This window comes from Pteropus medius, unplaced genomic scaffold (genome assembly GCF_902729225.1).
Source record: "Pteropus medius unplaced genomic scaffold, Ma_sr-lr_union100, whole genome shotgun sequence".
NCBI lineage: Eukaryota > Metazoa > Chordata > Mammalia > Chiroptera > Pteropodidae > Pteropus > Pteropus medius.
In genome coordinates, this window is record NW_024342466.1 from 2,794,273 (window position 1) to 2,811,115 (window position 16,843).

At 65.7% G+C, this 16,843-nt stretch overlaps 1 protein-coding gene across 1 annotated transcript; it reads left to right on the plus strand.

Moving 5' to 3' along the window:
* Window positions 1-473: 473 nt before the first annotated feature.
* On the plus strand, window positions 474-12,668 carry KLHL30 (kelch like family member 30). Its single transcript, XM_039860654.1, has 8 exons — window positions 474-536; window positions 2,255-3,071; window positions 4,281-4,413; window positions 6,222-6,308; window positions 6,811-6,966; window positions 8,082-8,270; window positions 9,052-9,197; window positions 10,621-12,668. Exons 2-8 carry the CDS (start codon window positions 2,298-2,300, stop codon window positions 10,870-10,872), a joined length of 1,737 nt encoding a protein of 578 aa, XP_039716588.1. The 5' UTR covers window positions 474-536; window positions 2,255-2,297; the 3' UTR covers window positions 10,873-12,668.
* The last annotated feature ends 4,175 nt before the right edge of the window (window positions 12,669-16,843 follow it).

Consider the following 16,843-nt stretch of genomic DNA (forward strand, 5'->3'; position numbering starts at 1 on the left):
CCCCTTAACCACCAAAGACTGCTCTGCTGCCACCATGGAACCCGTTTGGGAACCCTTTGATGACCCCATTTCTTCATGATTGTCACTTTTCACACTGGGAAGAACAAGAGGCCACCTGGGTGCTGGTCAGTCACCATAGAGAAACTGGGGCCTGTTGGGCCCTCGTGATGCCAGGGCCTGGGCTGGGGCCTCTGTGTGCCCTCCTGGGTCCCCAGCACAGGCTCCACTGTCCCCTCTTGCACATAAAGAAGCAGAAGAGGGAGCTGCACCCCTGCGCCAGCCGGCCTAGTGCCACAAGATGTGGCCCACGTGGGCTTCAGAGTGGACAGCCCAGGAGGAGACAGCGCCAATCTCCTTCCCCCGCTGGCCCTCTCCTCCGGCCCTCCCTCCCGATGTAGAAAGAGGCTAAAAATACCCTCTCGTCCCCACGTGGCCACCCAGCCCAGCCCAGCAGGCCCTCGGTGCCCCTCAGCCTGGTGGCAGTCCTGTTGTCGGGCCCGAGTCCTCGGCAACGGGATCCAGGGGCCGTCTGAGAGGTAGGGCCCGGGCGGGCGGGAGAGGTGAGGACTTGGGGGGAGGGGTTACGGCGTGACTGCTGGTGGCTTGGGAATCACAGCGCTCCTTGCTTGGGAGAGAGGCCCCGGGCCCTGGTCAAGCCAGGCCCCTCAGGGTGGGCTGGGAGTTTGGTGGGCACACTTCCTTCTGTGCCCTGGCTGCAGAGGAGGGCAGAGGGGAGGCTAGACCACACCCCGACTGCAGCCAGGACCACAGTGTCCAGCCACCGGCTGGAGCTTGCTTAAGGCCCTTCCCTCGCCATCCTGCCCGCTCAGACCTTGTACTCCCAACCCCCACAGGCACCGGGTCGAGGCTCTGGGACCCTCCAGGAGTCCCCGCCCTGCGCTGGGACTGCAGAGCGGCAGGTGTCAGCAGACAGCTCTGAGGCCCCGTGGGAGGGTGGTTGGGCACCCCTGCCCTGGTCCCTGTCATGGTAGCAGCTGGCCAAAGCGACCAGAACAATGATGGGAACGCCAGGCCTGGGGCGTGGCCACCGGCTAATTTCCTGTCCCCCTCAGGGCGGCAGAGCTGCCTTTACCGGCCAGAGGGCCTCCAGGAGGTTGTCAGGCAGGATGGACGCCGGCCAGGGCCCACTGGGGGGGAGGAGGGAGGAGGGAGGAGGGCCGGGGGCTCCAGCTGGCCACTGTGCTCAGCTCAGCAAGCCCCTGCCCCACCCCTCAGCAGCAGGAGCTCACAGGAAGGCTCCCCCTGGTGGACAGACCGTTTCCGGGGTGCAATGTTTGCTGTGTGGGTCCCTCCCGTGCAGACCTTGGCTTCCTCGGGGGCTGTCTTAGGGCACAATACCAGAAGCTCATAAATGAGCATGCACATGACTGAATCAGCCCAGAGGTGGGTTTGCTGACCAGACGGCTTGGACACTGGGGCGTGAAGTCGGTCTCCAGAAAGCTCCCCCGGGCTCGTCTTTGCCAACATACGCCCGGCAGCGGGGACCTGGGGGCGGGGGCCCGGAGCCTGACTCCCCCACTTCCTGCTCCGTGATCTTGGATGAGTGACGTGAGCCTTTTGTGCCTCGGTTTCCCCACCTGTAAAAGGAATAGCAATGGCATGCGCCTCAGAGGGCTGTCGTTAGGGCCGAGTGCTGAGTGCATGAGCCATCCCTGGGATGAGCCACCCCTGGGACATAGCCGGGCGCGCAGGAAGTGGGGGGCTGCTGCACGGGGCGAGATCCCACAGCCAGCTTCTCCATCTACAGATGCAGAAGCTGGGACCCAAGAGGGACATGGCTCCCTCAAGGCACCCGGCAAGGTCATGGCCAGGCAAGGCTCAGACGTGCGCCGGTGCTGCACAGAGTTAGTGGGGCGAGAATTCGCCAGCACCCCTACACCTTTGCCAGCAATGGCGGGTCTGGGAGCAGAGGAAGCCAGCAGGAGGCTTGGGGAGCACAGGGCCCTCCACGCTCCAGGGCTCTGTTCTGTGTAGCCCGGAGCTGCGGAAGGGCCCCGGGCCTGGGTTCTCTTGCTGGCCCTATCCGGCTTTGTGTGCCTGGCTGTGGACAGGCCTCCCCTGCCCCCCGCCCCCTGAGCTTCAGCCTCCCCCCTGTAAAGTGAATGATGCGTGCGCCTCTCAGGCTCCGGGGCTGGGCCAGGAGCTGCTGGGTCAAGGCCAAGGCGCGTTGAGGGGAGGGAAGGACAGGTGGTGGGGACCCCCACCCCGCTGACCCTCTCTCCTCTCGCCCCAGGAGCTCCTTCCCCCCAGGACTGGGCGGTGCCGGCGAGGCCGTCATGGTGCGGAACGTGGACGACCTGGACTTCCACCTGCCCTCGCACGCCCAGGACATGCTGGACGGGCTGCAGCGGCTGCGCTCACAGCCCAAGCTGGCCGACGTCACGCTGCTGGTGGGCGGCCGGGAGCTGCCCTGCCACCGCGGCCTCCTGGCGCTCAGCAGCCCCTACTTCCATGCCATGTTTGCTGGGGACTTTGCCGAGAGCTTCTCGGCACGCGTGGAGCTGCAGGACGTGGAGGCCGCCGTGGTGGGCCAGCTGCTGGACTTCGTGTACACGGGCCGGCTGACCGTCACGCAGGCCAACGTGGAGGCGCTGACACGCACGGCCGCGCGTCTGCACTTCCCCGCCGTGCAGAAAGTCTGCGGCCGCTACCTGCAGCAGCAGCTGGACGCCAGCAACTGCCTGGGCATCTGCGAATTCGGGGAGCGGCAGGGGCTGCTGGGAGTGGCCGCGAAGGCCTGGGCCTTCCTGCGGGAGAACTTCGAGGCCGTGGCCCAGGAGGAGGAGTTCCTGCAGCTGTCCCAAGACCGGCTGGCCACCTGTCTGGCCAGCGACCTGCTGCAGGTGCAGCCGGAGCAGAGCCGGCTGGAGGCCCTGCTCCGCTGGGCACGCCACGACCCGCAGGCCCGGGCCGCCCACCTGCCCCGGCTGCTCGGCCTGGTGCACCTGGGTGCCGTGCCCAGGCCCTGCGTGCAGCAGCTGCTGGCCACAGAGCCACTGATCTTGGAGTCGGAGGCATGTCGGGTGGCTCTGTCCCAGGGTCACAACAGGGTGAGTGTGGGGGGCAGAGAAGAGAGGGGACCCTCAGAGACTCCACCTGCACAAGGATGGGGAGGGCACCATTCACTCCTAAGTCCAGAGCGTGTGCCTATGTGTGCCAAACGTGAGGGGAACGGTGACCCAGAGAGATCATGTTGGACCCCCGCTCTGAAGAAAGGCCGGCACTGGGCTGGGGGCGTCCTCAGAGGGGCGGGCAGTCAGGGAGGGCTCTCTGGAGGAGGCAGCATCTAAGCTGGGCCTCAGGGGAGGGACGGGAGCTCAGCAGGAGGGAAAACAATCAGGGAAGATGGCAAGAAGCACAGACAGGCGTGGTCGCCGGCCACCACCTGCCCCTTGGGAAGCTGCTCAAGCGATTATGGGGTGCAGTTTCCTATTTGGGCTGGCAGTGGGCCTGGCAGGCAAAGCAGGTCCTGATGAAGTGACAGGCCAGGGTGTGGCCGAGACGAGGAGCCGGCAAGTGCACCTGCCGCCGGCCGGCCTGCTCAGGGCCTTGCTCCAAAGGAAGTCTCAGAAGCCAAGTCTGGGGACAAAGACGCAGCTCAGGCCAGGGGTGGGATGCGTGGTGGCTAAATCCTAACCCTTACACCACCGGTGACAAAGGGCTAGCCTCGTGGTGGAGCTGACTGGGGACCTGCTGCGATAAGCGGTCACTTTGTAATCGCTGGAGGTGGCAGGCGGTGGGACCCCCGCGTCATGGCAGCTCTGACCCTGGCTACTTGCCACCCAGGTGGAACTGTCCCGCATTTCCTGCCGGACAGGGCCATCCTGGTTCTCAGGCCACATGCTGGCCCAGGAGAGCACGGCCACCAGGGCGCAGGGCGAGGCTTTGTGAGGACCTGGGGGTAGCACCTTGGGCTCGGTCCCAAAGGCGGGGGCGCCTGCTGGGGGGAGGGCGGCTCACCCTTGGGGTGTGCGCACAGGGACCTGCAGTCACCTCTCCTGGTTCTGGGCTTTGCCGCGGTCAGCACATGTGCGCACACACCCACGGGCAGGCACACACACGTGTGCATACTGACGCTGCACCCCGCATGTGTGCACAGACCCAGAGGCACACTCGGGGAGCCACCCACAGCTGTCCCCAATCGCCCAAGTCACTGCCTGCCTCAGAAAACGCCATCAAGGCCTGCCAGCGCCCAGGCCCTGGGCACGGGGACACAGTCGTTGGCCTGTCCCTCTGACCCCAGCCCTCCTGGCCCACAGGTTCCGCCAGCCGAGCCGCGGGAGCTGGAGGAGGTTCTGGTGGTGGTGGGCGGGCGGGCGCTGGAGGACGAGGAGGCCGCCGAGGGGCCCGTCCCCCACCCCGGGAACTTCGCCTTCTACGACACCAGAGCCAGTGAGTACTCGCCGCGTCCAAGCTCGGGCCCCTGTCCCTGTGTCCTGACGAGCCCCCGTGTCTCCCGTGCAGGTGGAGGGAGTGAGGTGCATGGAGAACGGGGTCATTCCTGGGGTGCCTGGGCCTCCCGGGGCGGCAGGTGGCCTGGGGCCACGGCGGAAAGGGGGGCTCAGAGCGGGGGCACCGCAGCCCCTCCCCCTCCAGCCACAGCCTGCAGTTTGGTCTTTAAGCTCCCAGGTCCCTGTAAAGAGTTCCGCGGCCAGCCTGCACCACGTGGATCGGGGGCCTGGCCGGCTGCTCCCTCTTGGTGCTCCTGCCCTGTGCAGCTGGGGGACCATGGCCCAGGCTGGCGTGCAGGCAGCCCGGGGGGGCGACAGCTCGGGTTCTGAGTCAGCCCAAACGAGATTCTAATCCCAGCCTTTAAGCGGGCCTCGTCAGCCCCTGGGCCTCAGTGTCCTATCTGTGAGATGGGCTCCTGGCACAGCTGAGACGAGGAGCCAGCGGGCGCAGGGCCAGGCCTGTGGTTTGGGGGTGTCTCCCCTGCCTGAGCCCCTCATGGGAAAAGGAGGGGTCTGAGTGGGCAGCGGGGCTCTGTGAGGGCCATGTTGGCCCTGCACGGCACCGATGCAGGCTGGCCTGTGTCCTGGGGCCGCTAGGCAGGTCGCCAGCCGTCCACATGGCATCGGTGGCTCGCGGGCTCAGGGCCACTGTCCCAGGTCAGGGCCTGACGAGAGGGGATTTGGGGGCTGACGTCAGGGGACGAGCTTGGCTGGCTCCACCCGGAGCCAGCTGTCCCTCGGAGCCCGCTGGGACGGCGGCAGGGGGGCGCTGGCAGGCAAGGCCCTGGTGGCTGCTGGGCAATCTCCACTCTGGGGTGACACAGATATGAGTCAGGGGGACACGCAGTTCTGCCCAATGAGGCCCTGAGTTCTGCGTGTCCTGAAAACTGTCATCGAAGTAAACAGAGTGCTCCCGAGAGACACCCCGAGGCCGAGTCTCTGCCACAAACGCCCCATGTGTCCCCCGCAGGGCTTAAATCTTCCCACGTTTGTCGTCTCGTTTCGATCTTCCCAAAGCATTTTCTCATCTCTCGCCTCAGCTGACCTCACGTAGCTCCGTGAGGGCGGGTCTGGCTTGGGTGCGCCCTTCTGTCCTAGAAGCCACCTCTGGCGGAGCCATTGCTCTGTGACAGACCCACGTCATGTTGAATGGTCCTCACACCTCCCTGGGTGGTGGGAATGATCCCCATCCCACAGGCTGGGGCTCGTCGGAGGCCACGCGGCCGGCGTGGTGTGGGGGAGCTGGGTGTGGCCCACCTGCCCGCTGCACTCCTGGCCTCACGTGGGCACAGAAGGTGCTCGGGGGGAATGAACGCAGGAGGCAGGAGCGAATGGCTGGCGGCTCCATGTAGCCCACTGTGACTAGAGATCAGGCTCCTTAGCCTGTCACCCCCTCTGACTGAGGTGGGACCAATGACCCATTTCGGAAGCACAGGGCCGATGACAGGTCGGGGGTGCGGGGAGCAGCCTCCAGGCCTGGGCGTCCTCTCAGTCACCCTGGGGTGATCCTGTGTCCAGTCTGGGTGCCGGCTCTGAGGGGCATCGTGCCAGGAGCGGGGACAGCAGTGTGCGCAGGGCACCCAGGGCCACCTCTGACCCTGCCCCCGGGGGCCGCCCCCAGCCCTGCGGCGGCTGAGTCCCCACCCTCCCCTTCCACTGGCGAAGGGACAGCAGCCACCCAGGAGAAGAGGCACTGGGGTGGGGGGAGCCCAGTAGCGAGCTCTGCGCTGACCCCCCTCTCCCCGCCAGAGCGGTGGACGGCGCTCCCAGACTTCCCCGACCACGACAAGTGGGGCTTCTCGCTGGCCGCTCTGAACAGCAGCGTCTACGTCACAGGTGAGGCCTGCAGGCCACCACCCTGGGCTGCTGTAGCGCATCAACCAGCAGCTGTCCAGACACCCACACATTAGCGGGGCCAGCCGCCCCTCGCTCAGTGGGACCTGACGGCTCTGTCAAGACCCTTCTGGAGCTCTCTGTCGTGTGAAACAGCTGTGAACCCCTCGGGGACCAGCCACACGCGTGGCTTGACTGCCACGGCTCCGATGACCTCGCTGCTGCGTGAGCTCCTGCCAGGGCTGTGTGCTGCTGGGGAGGGGTCGCTGCCCTCCCTCGTCTCAGAAGTTGGGGGCCCTTGTCAGGTTCAGCTGGGAAACACCTCCCACAGGGGGGTTTCGCCCCTGATTTAGTGGCATGGAGGGACATACCATGCCAGCACAGCCCACCCGGCCCGTGTCTGGAGCTCGGAGGCGGTGTGGGGGGAGGGCCCTTCGTGCCCACTCCCCACCGGCCAGAGACCCCAGGCTGGTGGGTGCCCGAGTGGACAGAACTCTTTTGGCAGGTGGCTCTAGGGGCACCAAGGCTGACACCTGGTCAACCACCCAGACCTGGTGCTTCCCGCTGAAGGAGGCGGCCTGGAAGCCGGTGGCACCCATGCTGAAGGCCCGTACAAACCACGCCAGCACAGCGCTCAACGGAGAGGTCTACGCCGTCGGCGGTGAGGCCCCCTTGGCACCCCCTCCGGGGCCACCTTCCGCTCGTCTGAGTCCCCTCCCCAGCTCTCTGCCTCCTGGGGCCTCTCGGTCCTGCAGCAGTGGCCCCAAGGCCGCGTGCTGGCCTCGGGAGCTCACTGCCGGGGTTGAGGGTTCCCGGCCAGGCTGGGCGTCCCCACACCTGGGCTGTGCCACCTGCTCCCTGGACGTCCTGTGAGGCTCGGGCAGCCGGAGCTCGGGCAGCCAGCTCCAGGTGACTCTAATGCACTCCGGGGACACTGAGAACAGGACAGTGTCAGTCCCCAGGAGACCCGTGAGGAGCCGGGGCCTCGAAATGCCAGTGGAGATGACCACTTCCGTCTCAGAGCCTCTGGCCTCAGCTTGGGGTGCCCTCCTCGGTGAAGTCCCGGGGTGAGGGGACCAGCAGTGGGCCCCTTGGCTCTCGCCTTGCCCCCGCCACACCCCAGGTTGGGCCCACTTAACCCCTTCACCCCATAGCCACGGCACGGAGTCGCTCCGGGAGCACTCACGGCTGGATGAATGTTAAAAAGCGGCTCCCCGGGCTGAGCGCGAGCTTCCCAAGGCCTCCGTGGGCAACGAGCTGCCCTGAGGCCACTCGTAATTGCCCCCCACCCCCGTCCTAGCCTGCCCCTGTCCTCTCAGTGGCTGCGGAGTCCAGGCCAAGAGCAGAGGGAACCCACAGGTCCTGAGCCCAGGGCACTCAGGGGCGCAGGCAGGTCCCCCGACGGTCACCACACCCGGGCTCTGCCTGGGGCTGCCTGCAGCTCCCCCAGGACTGACTCCCTTCACCCTAGGGGAGGGCTCCCGCTGACCTCCTGGGGCTCCCGCGGCGCCCCGCCAGTGCCCCCGCGGCGCTGGGGGGTCGGGAGGGGCGGGGCTTCGCCGTGCGCCCCGTGGCCGCTCCAGAGTCCGGACCGCGGGTCCGCGTTCCCGCCCTGGGCTGGCGCCCTCGCCTCTCAGAACCTCGGCTTCCCCTGAGGCGGGGGCAACGTGCCTGCCGGGCGAGGCCGTGCCCCCCACTCCCTTCTCCCCCTGGGGCGCCCAGGGTGGCTCCTGCAGGTGGCCGCGCCCCCGCAGCCCTGACCCCCGCCCCCCGCAGGCACCACCCAGGACGTGGTGGAGGTGGAGAGCTACGACCCCGACACAGACAGCTGGACGCCGCTCAGCCCGGCCCTCAAGTACGTCAGCAACTTCGCGGCGGCCGGCTGCCGGGGCCGGCTCTACCTGGTGGGCTCCAGCGCCTGCAAGTACAACGCGCTGGCCCTGCAGTGCTACAGCCCTGCCACAGGTGGGCGCCGCCCGCAGTGGGTGCGCGGAGGGCGGTGCTGGGGGCATGGGCCCCGGGGGACAGCGGACAGGTGGTCACGGCCCCCTCTGCAAGGCTGCGATCCCATCTCAGTGAGTGGAGGGGGGACGCCCAGGGGCAGGCGGGGTTCAGGGGGTGGGAAGCCGAAAGGGTCACCTGCACAGGTCACCTCCACAGCCCCCACCCAGGCTAGAGCGGGCCGGGGGCAGGCGCAGGCAAGCCCAGCCCTGGGTCAGGAAGGTGTCTGCCTGCCGTGGCCACCTGGAACTGGCCTCAAGAGCGAGAAGCAGCGTCCAGTCCCCACGGCCCGTAGGCACCAGCTCGGGCTCCGGACTCCGTGCCAGGGGCTGGGCTGTGGGGGGCTCTCGCTGGCTCAGTGGCCCTCCCCGCCCTGCCTCTCATCCACCTAGACGGTGGGGATTATAACGGGATCCATTTTGCAGGATGGGTATGAGGATCCCATGGGAGTCCGGCTGGACCCAGGGCCAGGTGGGGTCCCCAAGTAGGGCTGAGACCGAGGACACAGGGCAGGAAGGAGGCAGAGGCCCGGGGTGCCCGGGCAGGGTGGGGTGGGTGGGGCGGCCAGGCTAGGGCCTCTGAAGGGCCCCGCCCCTCCAAGAGGAGCGAGGCCCAGTGAGGGGGGTGCTGGGCTCGGCCTGCGGACCCCCACCCCCACCCCCACCGCAGGCTCCGAGGGGCGCTGCCTGGGGAGCCCTGCCCCCCCTCCCTGGGGACGGTGGCCTCAGACATCGTGCCCCCACAGAAGCCTGGAGCGTGATCGCTTCGCCCTTCCTGCCCAAGTACCTGTCCTCGCCGCGCTGTGCCGCCCTGCGGGGGGCTCTCTACCTGGTGGGCGACAACACCAAGAAGGCCTATGTGTACGACCCGGAGGCCAACCTGTGGCAGAAGGTGGGCCTCGGCCTTGCCTCCCAGTGTGATGCCCCGGGGCCCGGCACCACAGAGCCCCGTCCTGGGCACCAGGACCTGGGGGCCACCATCGGGGGCACCGGGACCTGGGGGGCCACCATCGGGGGCACCGCGACCTGGGGGGCCATCAGGGGAGGTCAGTGAGGGTGCAGAGCCCGGGCTGAGCCTGTGACAACAGGAGAGCCGAGAACTTGGAGGCTGCTGGTCGCCACGGGTGCTCTGTCCCTGCTCAGGGTCCTCTGTCCTCGCTCAGGGTGGCCTGTCCCCGTCCTTAGCCAGGGGTGCTTCAGGGACAGCTGTGGACTGAGAGACAGCTCTCCCTTCCTGGTGCTGGCCAGACTCAGGAGGGAGTGAGTCTCCCACCCCCCGGGGGAATCAAGCGAGGGAGCAGATTCCTCGGCTGTGGGTGGGATGGGTGTGGCCAGCCTCTTGGCGCCCCACTTCCCTGCAGTGCCAGGCCTGCCCCCCCTGCCGCTGGGCCCCGGGGAGCGAGTGGGGGCGGACATCTCGAGGTGTGCCCTCGGGGGCCCTGGAGCCTTGGCCTTTCTCCTGCTGCTTCTGGCCTCGGCACCAGCCAGACGCCCTGGGCCCACCCCACCTGCTGTGACATTCTCAGTCCCTGGAGGCCGAGGAGGTGGCAGTGCTCCCCGCAGCCACTGTGCCAGCCTGAGCGCAGCAGGGCCTCTGTGACCCTGCTGCCCACAGCTGTTCCCTGGCGTCAGTGCTCAGCTGACCGGAGGCAGAACAGGTGCAGGGTGCACCCTGCCAGGCAGGGCCGGGCCCGCCCAGCTGGCCTCCCCGGTCCACGCCCTGCCCGGGCAGGGGTCCCCGCCACACAGGGCTCCACGTCTGCTCTCCAGACCTAGAGGTGGTCTTCACGTGAAGGCCACAGCCAGACCTCTCCCGTACAGCCCACCGGGCTCTTCCAGAAATGGCCACGTCTCTCTCTGGCCTCTGGCCCTGACCCCGCGCCCCTGTTCAGGGCACTCCTGAGGCCAGGGCTGCAGGGCCTGAGCAAAGGTCCTGTGGGGCAAGTGGCCTCACGCAAGCACCCTTCAGGACTGAGGCCACGTCTGTCCTCTCCAAGATGGCTGAGAATCGGCCCCTGGGGGGCAGCCCTGGGCTCCGGCCTCCACGACCCCCCAACTCTCCAGTTATCCGAAATGAGCAAATTTGGGCCAAGAGAGCAGGCAGGGGCTGGAACATCGTCGTGGGGTGCGGCTGGAGAGGGGGCAGTGGGGTCTCCCCACTAAGGGGGAGCCAAGGGGGAGGGGCAGTCACAGGGTCCTTCCTGCCAGGCAGCAGGGAGGGGTGCTGGTGCCCTGGGTGGATGGCCGGCCGTCCTCGGCGCATGTCCTGGCCACCGCCCTCCAGTCGCCCACCGGCCACCGCCCGCCTCCCGCAGGTGCAGCCCCTGCACAGCCTGCACGAGAACGGCGCCCTGGTGCCTCTGGGCGGCACGCTGTATGTGACGGGCGGCCGCTGGCAGGGCATGGACGGGGACTACCGCGTGGAGATGGAGGCCTACGACCCTGGGCACGACGCCTGGACCCGCCACGGGGCCCTGCCCCGCCTCTGGCTCTACCACGGGGCCTCCGCCATCTTCCTGGACGTCTCCAAGTGGACGCAGCCCTCCAGCCCTGCCCAGGAGCACTGACCACTCGCTGTCACACCTGGAGGTGGCCGGCTAGGTGACCCCCCCAGGGGAGGGGCCCATTGGCTTTGTGTGTTTGTTTACTCGGGGCGCCAACCGCTCCAGGGCTGGGGCCAGGCTCAGGGGAGGTCACAGGGACACAGGCTTGGTCTCCACTGCCACCACACCAACTGCGGGAGGACCAGCAGCAGAGGCTGGAACCCTCGGCACCGCGTGGAGGGGAGGAGCAGCCCCCGGCCCACAGCGGGGTCTGAGACCTCAGAGGAGGAGCCAGGGATCTGGGAAGCACCGTGAGGACCCCATGTTCTTCCGACGCTGGTCATGGGTGGCCCTGGGAGGAAGTTCCACGGATGAGGGGTGACACGGATGCCGGGTGACACATAACGGGTGACACATAACATGTGACACGATGCCAGGTGGCACAGATGCCGGGTGACATGGATGGGGGTGACACGGAGGGGCCCAGGAGGCTGAAGCTGTCGGGAGGGTGGGCAGACAGAGCGAAAGGCCCTGGGGAGGGGTGGGGTCGGTACCTGGCCCTGTGGACCCGCTTCTGCCTGGCCCACAGCTGTGTGACCATGGCCGCAGCCACCCATCCCTGGGCCTCAGGCTTTACATCCGTGTCACACGGGCCACTCTCCCTGCCCCCAGCCTCTGCATGCTGGCTCCTTGCTTCCAAAGGCTGCTTCTGTGTCACATTCCCCGGGCGGCAGCACCCACTGAGCCCCTGGAAGGCAGGGGGCAGGCAGGGGGACAGGACAGAGGGCCCTTGTGCTTTGCGGGGCTGGGGACGTGTGTCAGCATGGCTTAGGGGTGGGGGCAGGGTGCGGGCCCTCTGGCAGGCCTCTCCTGGTCTTAGGGGGCTTTGCTTCCGAAGAATGGCTCCTCACCAGAACGGAGCCCCAGCAGAGACCTGTGACGGAGCGTGTTGAGGGGAGGTCTTGTTGGGATTCCTGGGGTGCTTCTGGGCACACTGGTGGCTTGCTACCAGGTGGACTCAGAGAAGGCAGCACCCTGCAGGCTCCTCCTGCCAGCTCGTGGCCTGACTTGGGCTGACTCGGGCTGACTTGGGCTGACTTGGGCTTGCCCTTGCGTCCCCTTGCGTCTGACCTGGTCCCATGTGGAGCTGGCTCGGCCTCCCCATTCCTCCTCACTAGTCCTGAAGGAGACACTGTGTCTATCGCCAAGGGAACAGTGGAGAGCTGTCACCGGTGCTGAGAGGCTTTCCCCCTTTGTCACTGGCTCTATGAAGTATACAGGGCTACAAGTCGGGGTCCTGGGCCCAGCCTGGTTCCGGCCCTGTACTGACCGGCTGAGGCCCTGGGTGGCTCCCGTCCCTCTACTTCTGGAGCTGGGTTCCTCTCCAGGGCCAGCCCACGGGCTCCTCCTAGAACCCCACTGGGGACCAGAGGCGCCTCTGGCATCTTAGTTCTGAGGAAGGGTCCCTGGGCCCCCAGCTCCCGCAGACCAGAACCACTCTGCTCCCACACCTGACCCCTGATGCCCATCTCTTGTGGGAAAATCGAGTTTGCCCCCCGGGCCCCAAACACAACAGGGCCTCCTGGGTGTCTGCCCCCAAAGGGACACGAGCCCGGGACCCGAGGACACCAGGCGGCCGGCGGGGTGGGTGACAGCGAGGATGAAGGCTTTGGGATCCCTGAATATTTCTGTACAAAAATCTGAAACGTTTCCTGACGGTCATTAAAGGTGCCCAGCCACAGCTGTTTCGAGGTCGGAATGGACTTCGCTGCCACAGCGGGCGGGCGGGGGCCGTGAGGCCGGCTTCTGCTCTGCACATCTTCCTGGCGGGGGTGGAACCCGGGGCTTGGTCCTTGACTTTGGGGCACCAACTGCCCCTCCTCTGATCGTCGGTACCTGGGTCAGGCCAGTTAGATCCTTCGGGGTCCCCAGAGGAAACCGATGACCCCTCGAATTCAGTGATGGAAGAAGGTTTCATGGAGCGGGGGGCTTCCCAGGTGTGGGCAGGCTGAAGGGAATTCAGCAAGGGCTGGCCACACGGGGTGTCACCACCTCCCTGCCCCAGGACAAGGGAGGGAGCAGATGCAAACCCCAGAGAGAGAGCTGGAGGGGGAGGGCTGCTGAAGAGGGGGGAGCTGGGCCTCTGCTGAAGGAGCCCGGCCACGGCCACGGCCACGGCCACTGCCTCTCAGTGGGGAAGAAGTGGGGGACAGGGGACTGACCTCACTCGCTTTCCTGGCCCCTGCCTCCCGCAGGGCCTCTCCTAGCCAAACCCAGCCAGAATCAGAGGGAAGACAGGCCATTGACGGGACAGAGCGGCCAGCCTGAGGGGACAGAGAGCCGGTGGGGAAGGGTGGCCAGGGCAGCAGGCGGGCCAGCGGAAGCTCTGAGATGCTCGTGTGAAGGGACAGTGACATGCGGATTCTCGCAGGAACGTCCGTGTGGAAAGCCAAGCCATCCTCTTCCCTTACCAAAGTGTCCCTAAGCGGACTCTCTACAAGGTCGGGGCGACTGCGGACTCCGGGAAAGCGGACTGGACAGTCTGGGAGCGAGTGTGAGGGCCCCCAAGCTCTCAGGCCCGCGGGGGGTGGGGTGGGGGCGGCCGCTTGCCCAGCTCGAGGGTGCCTGTCTGCCAGGCGGGGGCACGCTGTCTCTCCCACGGGTGACGTTGGGTGACCGAGACCCTGCTCCAGCGCCCTCCATGGCCAGGCCCTGGGTCTCTGCTCCCTTGGTTCCCAGGTGAGCCAGTGTCCGGGGACGCTTCCGGCCACTTCCACTGGCCTTGGGGTGCCCGGGACCTCCCAGAGAAGACCCTTTATCATCGAGCATCTTCCCTGGACGAAGGGGGACAGTGATTGCTGGAATCAGGCAATTGACACTCCCACGAAAATGTTTGTAATCAAATGGCCGGTCAGTGGCAGTTCGCTGCAGTCAGTTCAGACCACCGCACGAGTCAGCCCCGTGGAAAGTGTGGGCGCAGCAGGGTCTCAAAGCGGCTTCGTTCGGCATTGTTTTGTTCTGTACCGTTTCGTTACAATGTTGACGAGACTTAACTCTCACTTCTATCCGTCAGTCTGCGGTAAAACTAGTTTGTTCTACGGCGTTTGGCTTAACGTGGCAGAACCCATCGACGATGTCAAGTGAGGACCCACTGGGTCGACCTGGGATCCGTCAGTGACTTGCAGAGGGGGTGGTCACAGCCACACAGGTGGCAGGGGAAGGGAGCCCACCCCTCCAGGGCCATGTCATTCATTGGTCCCCAGCGCCCAGCACAGTGCCAGGCCCTCAGCCTGAAGCACGGATGCCACTGTCCTGAGTCCCCAGAAGCGGGCACACGGGAGGGCAGCCAGGCACGAAGCCGCTGAGTGAAGGGTGGCAGGGGCTGGGGCGAGACTTTCACACGGGGTGTGGCTCCTGGGTGGGACGAGCACCCAGGAGCCCAGGCGACTTCCTCATAGCCCATGGACCGTCCGGGGGTCTTTCAGGGCCCGGGAAGGAGGCGATGTTGGTCACGGTCACACCAAAGAATGTGATTCTTGCCAAAATGGCAAACGGAGCCACGGGTATAACTAGCCTTTCGCATCCAACGGAGAGGGGAACTAAAGGTCCGAGACCCTCTGGGTGGGGGTGAGAGAGGAGGTCCCCAGGGACCTGTCGGCGGGGAGGGTGGTCCTGGCACTGGACCCAGTGTCCAGCAGGCGGCAGGGACTGAGCAGACGCCCTGAACTGAATCGAGTCTGTGGGTTCCTCAGAGGGGCTGGGCCTGGATGAGGTTTCATTTGGTGGCACCGTGACCTTGGCCAGGCCCAAGATCCGAGCCCCAGCGTCCTCGTCTATGCACTGGGGACAGCCACCTGATCTGACAATTAGATGATGGCGCATGCTGGAGAGGCTCCGGTGAGCAGCAAAGGTTCCCTGTCGACACCGGAGGCTACACGACAAGCTGGCCTCAGGTCCTGCTGCGTTCGGGGCAAACGGAGCTCCGTTCCCATGACTTCGTCCGCAAGGTCCTTCCTTCGGAGGAAGGAGGAAGAGCAGGGACATCCTGGCTGCATCAGGCCGCTGGGGAGCAGGGCCAAGGCCGTGACAGGAGGGCCCAAGAGGGAGGGTGAGGTTTCAGCCAGGCATGGGGTGCGAGGGGGAGGCTACCTCCTGCTTGCCTGAGCCCCTCCTATGGCCCCTCCCTCAGTTTCTCCTCCCTGGGACCCACTGGTCCCCCGCCCCCCATGCACCCCGGCCAGGCTGTGTCCTGCCTCGGGGGAGGCAGGAGCTGCACTGGCACCAGAACCGATTTGATTTGGGCCCCCTGCAGGACGTCACTAGGATTGTTTACTGTTTGGGAAAATAACCGTTTCCCATGGCAACGGCGCCTGTCCTCATGCAGGCCGGGCCCCCTGTGAGGTGGAAATGATGTCACTCGAACATCGTAAGGGTTACGTGTGCCCCAAACTGGGCCTCTCTGTCCCCACATGTCCCCAGTGTTGCTTGAGGGGGCAGAGGCTGAGCCTGAGCTCCGGGGTCCGGGCTGGCCCCTGGTATCCGGCCCTGAGCACAGAACCCCCGGAGCGCGGTCCCCAGGCCTCCGTCCTGGGGTTGAGCCTCGCCAGCCTCTTTCCTCCTGGCCTTGGCCTTGCCTGCTCACCCCTCACTTATGAGTGGATCCCAGGCAAGGGCTCAGGGCCACCAGCTGTCACCATGCCCGCGTCACAGACCAGCACACTGAGTCTCGGGGGGTGAGTGCCTCCTCCAGATGGCCGCACAGGAACCAGGGGTGCCAAGCAAACCTCTGCTGGGTCTGTCCTGGGCTCTGACCTCGCCGCCTGGAGCCTCTGTCTTCACTTGGGCCTGAGGGTGCCGTGGTGCCGACAGCCCAGGGACCCGCACCGCTCGGCAGCCTGGAAGGAATCGGGCCCCACACAGACCCACCATGAACTCAGCTCATCCTACAGCAGGCTCCGAGGAGTGCCAGGACAGATGGCCACCAAGCAGGGCCCGTCCCCCTACCACTCCGGCTGTCCCCATGGCATTCTCCTCCTCCCTGGGGTCGGGGGAAGCTCTGCGGACAAGCCCTTGGGGTCCCTCTGGGCCAGGCCCCACAGGAAACCCCACGTGGGGAGCCAGTTTGTCTCAGGAGAAAGGCAGGGCCGTTTTCGCTCATGGCGTAACTCGTGCCCCACACCATCTAGGACAGGAAGGAGCCTAAGGGGCAAAACCAGTGGCTGTGAAGATGTGACTGAGGTTGGTGGGCAAGAGGGCCTGGCCGCCACCCGGAGCCTGGCCGTGTGTCCCTGGTCCAGCCGCCAGCGGGTCCTGTGAGAAGCGGTGAGGTACTGGGTGTGGACGGTCGCGGAGCAGCATGTCCTGGGGACAGGAGCCCCCCTGTACCCGCTGATCACGTTTCAGGAAAGCGAACACCCCACACTTGGCACCCTGGGGTCACAGGTAGTCCCCCAAATAAGTAGAAGTGAATAAAATGCTAATACCTAACACTGAAGCATCCACCCCAGCTCATACGATCATGTCATCACGAAGTCCCAACACCTGGCTTCCCACCAGCCTCTCCTCGTGGGACCAGAAGTGAGAAGCCACCGAGGACCCCTTCATGCTCAGAGGGGCTTTCCGGGGACACCCTGTGTGGATTTGGAGTGAATGCCATTTGTAACAAGGCTGCTGAATGTTTGCCGATGAAATAAGTTTATACGTTATGTAAAGTATAAATTCTATGAGCCATGTTCCCCCAGTATCTTGGAGACCTGCAATTTCTATAGGGATTTCGATTTTTTCGTTCCACTGATCATTTTTTTTTAATTGCTAAAAGGATAAAGACAGAACTTTTCCGGTCCTAATGTCCTTCGAAAGATATCTCCACAGGCAAGTCTATGGGACACACTGACTCCTGAGGACATACCTTTTCGGGCTGGGCAGGGTAATTTTTTTCTTTAAACACTCCCCCCACACCATCACCAAAAAAAATAAACGGAAAGAAAAAGGAAAA

Excerpts from the sequence above, each read along its gene's own strand:
- KLHL30 (XM_039860654.1), top strand. The coding sequence starts at position 2,298 with ATGGTGCGGAACGTGGACGACCTGGACTTCCACCTGCCCTCGCACGCC. Across the intron at positions 6,309-6,810 it reads CAGCAGCGTCTACGTCACAG|GTGGCTCTAGGGGCACCAAG; the intron begins GTGAGGCCTGCA and ends CTCTTTTGGCAG. Across the intron at positions 6,967-8,081 it reads AGAGGTCTACGCCGTCGGCG|GCACCACCCAGGACGTGGTG; the intron begins GTGAGGCCCCCT and ends CGCCCCCCGCAG.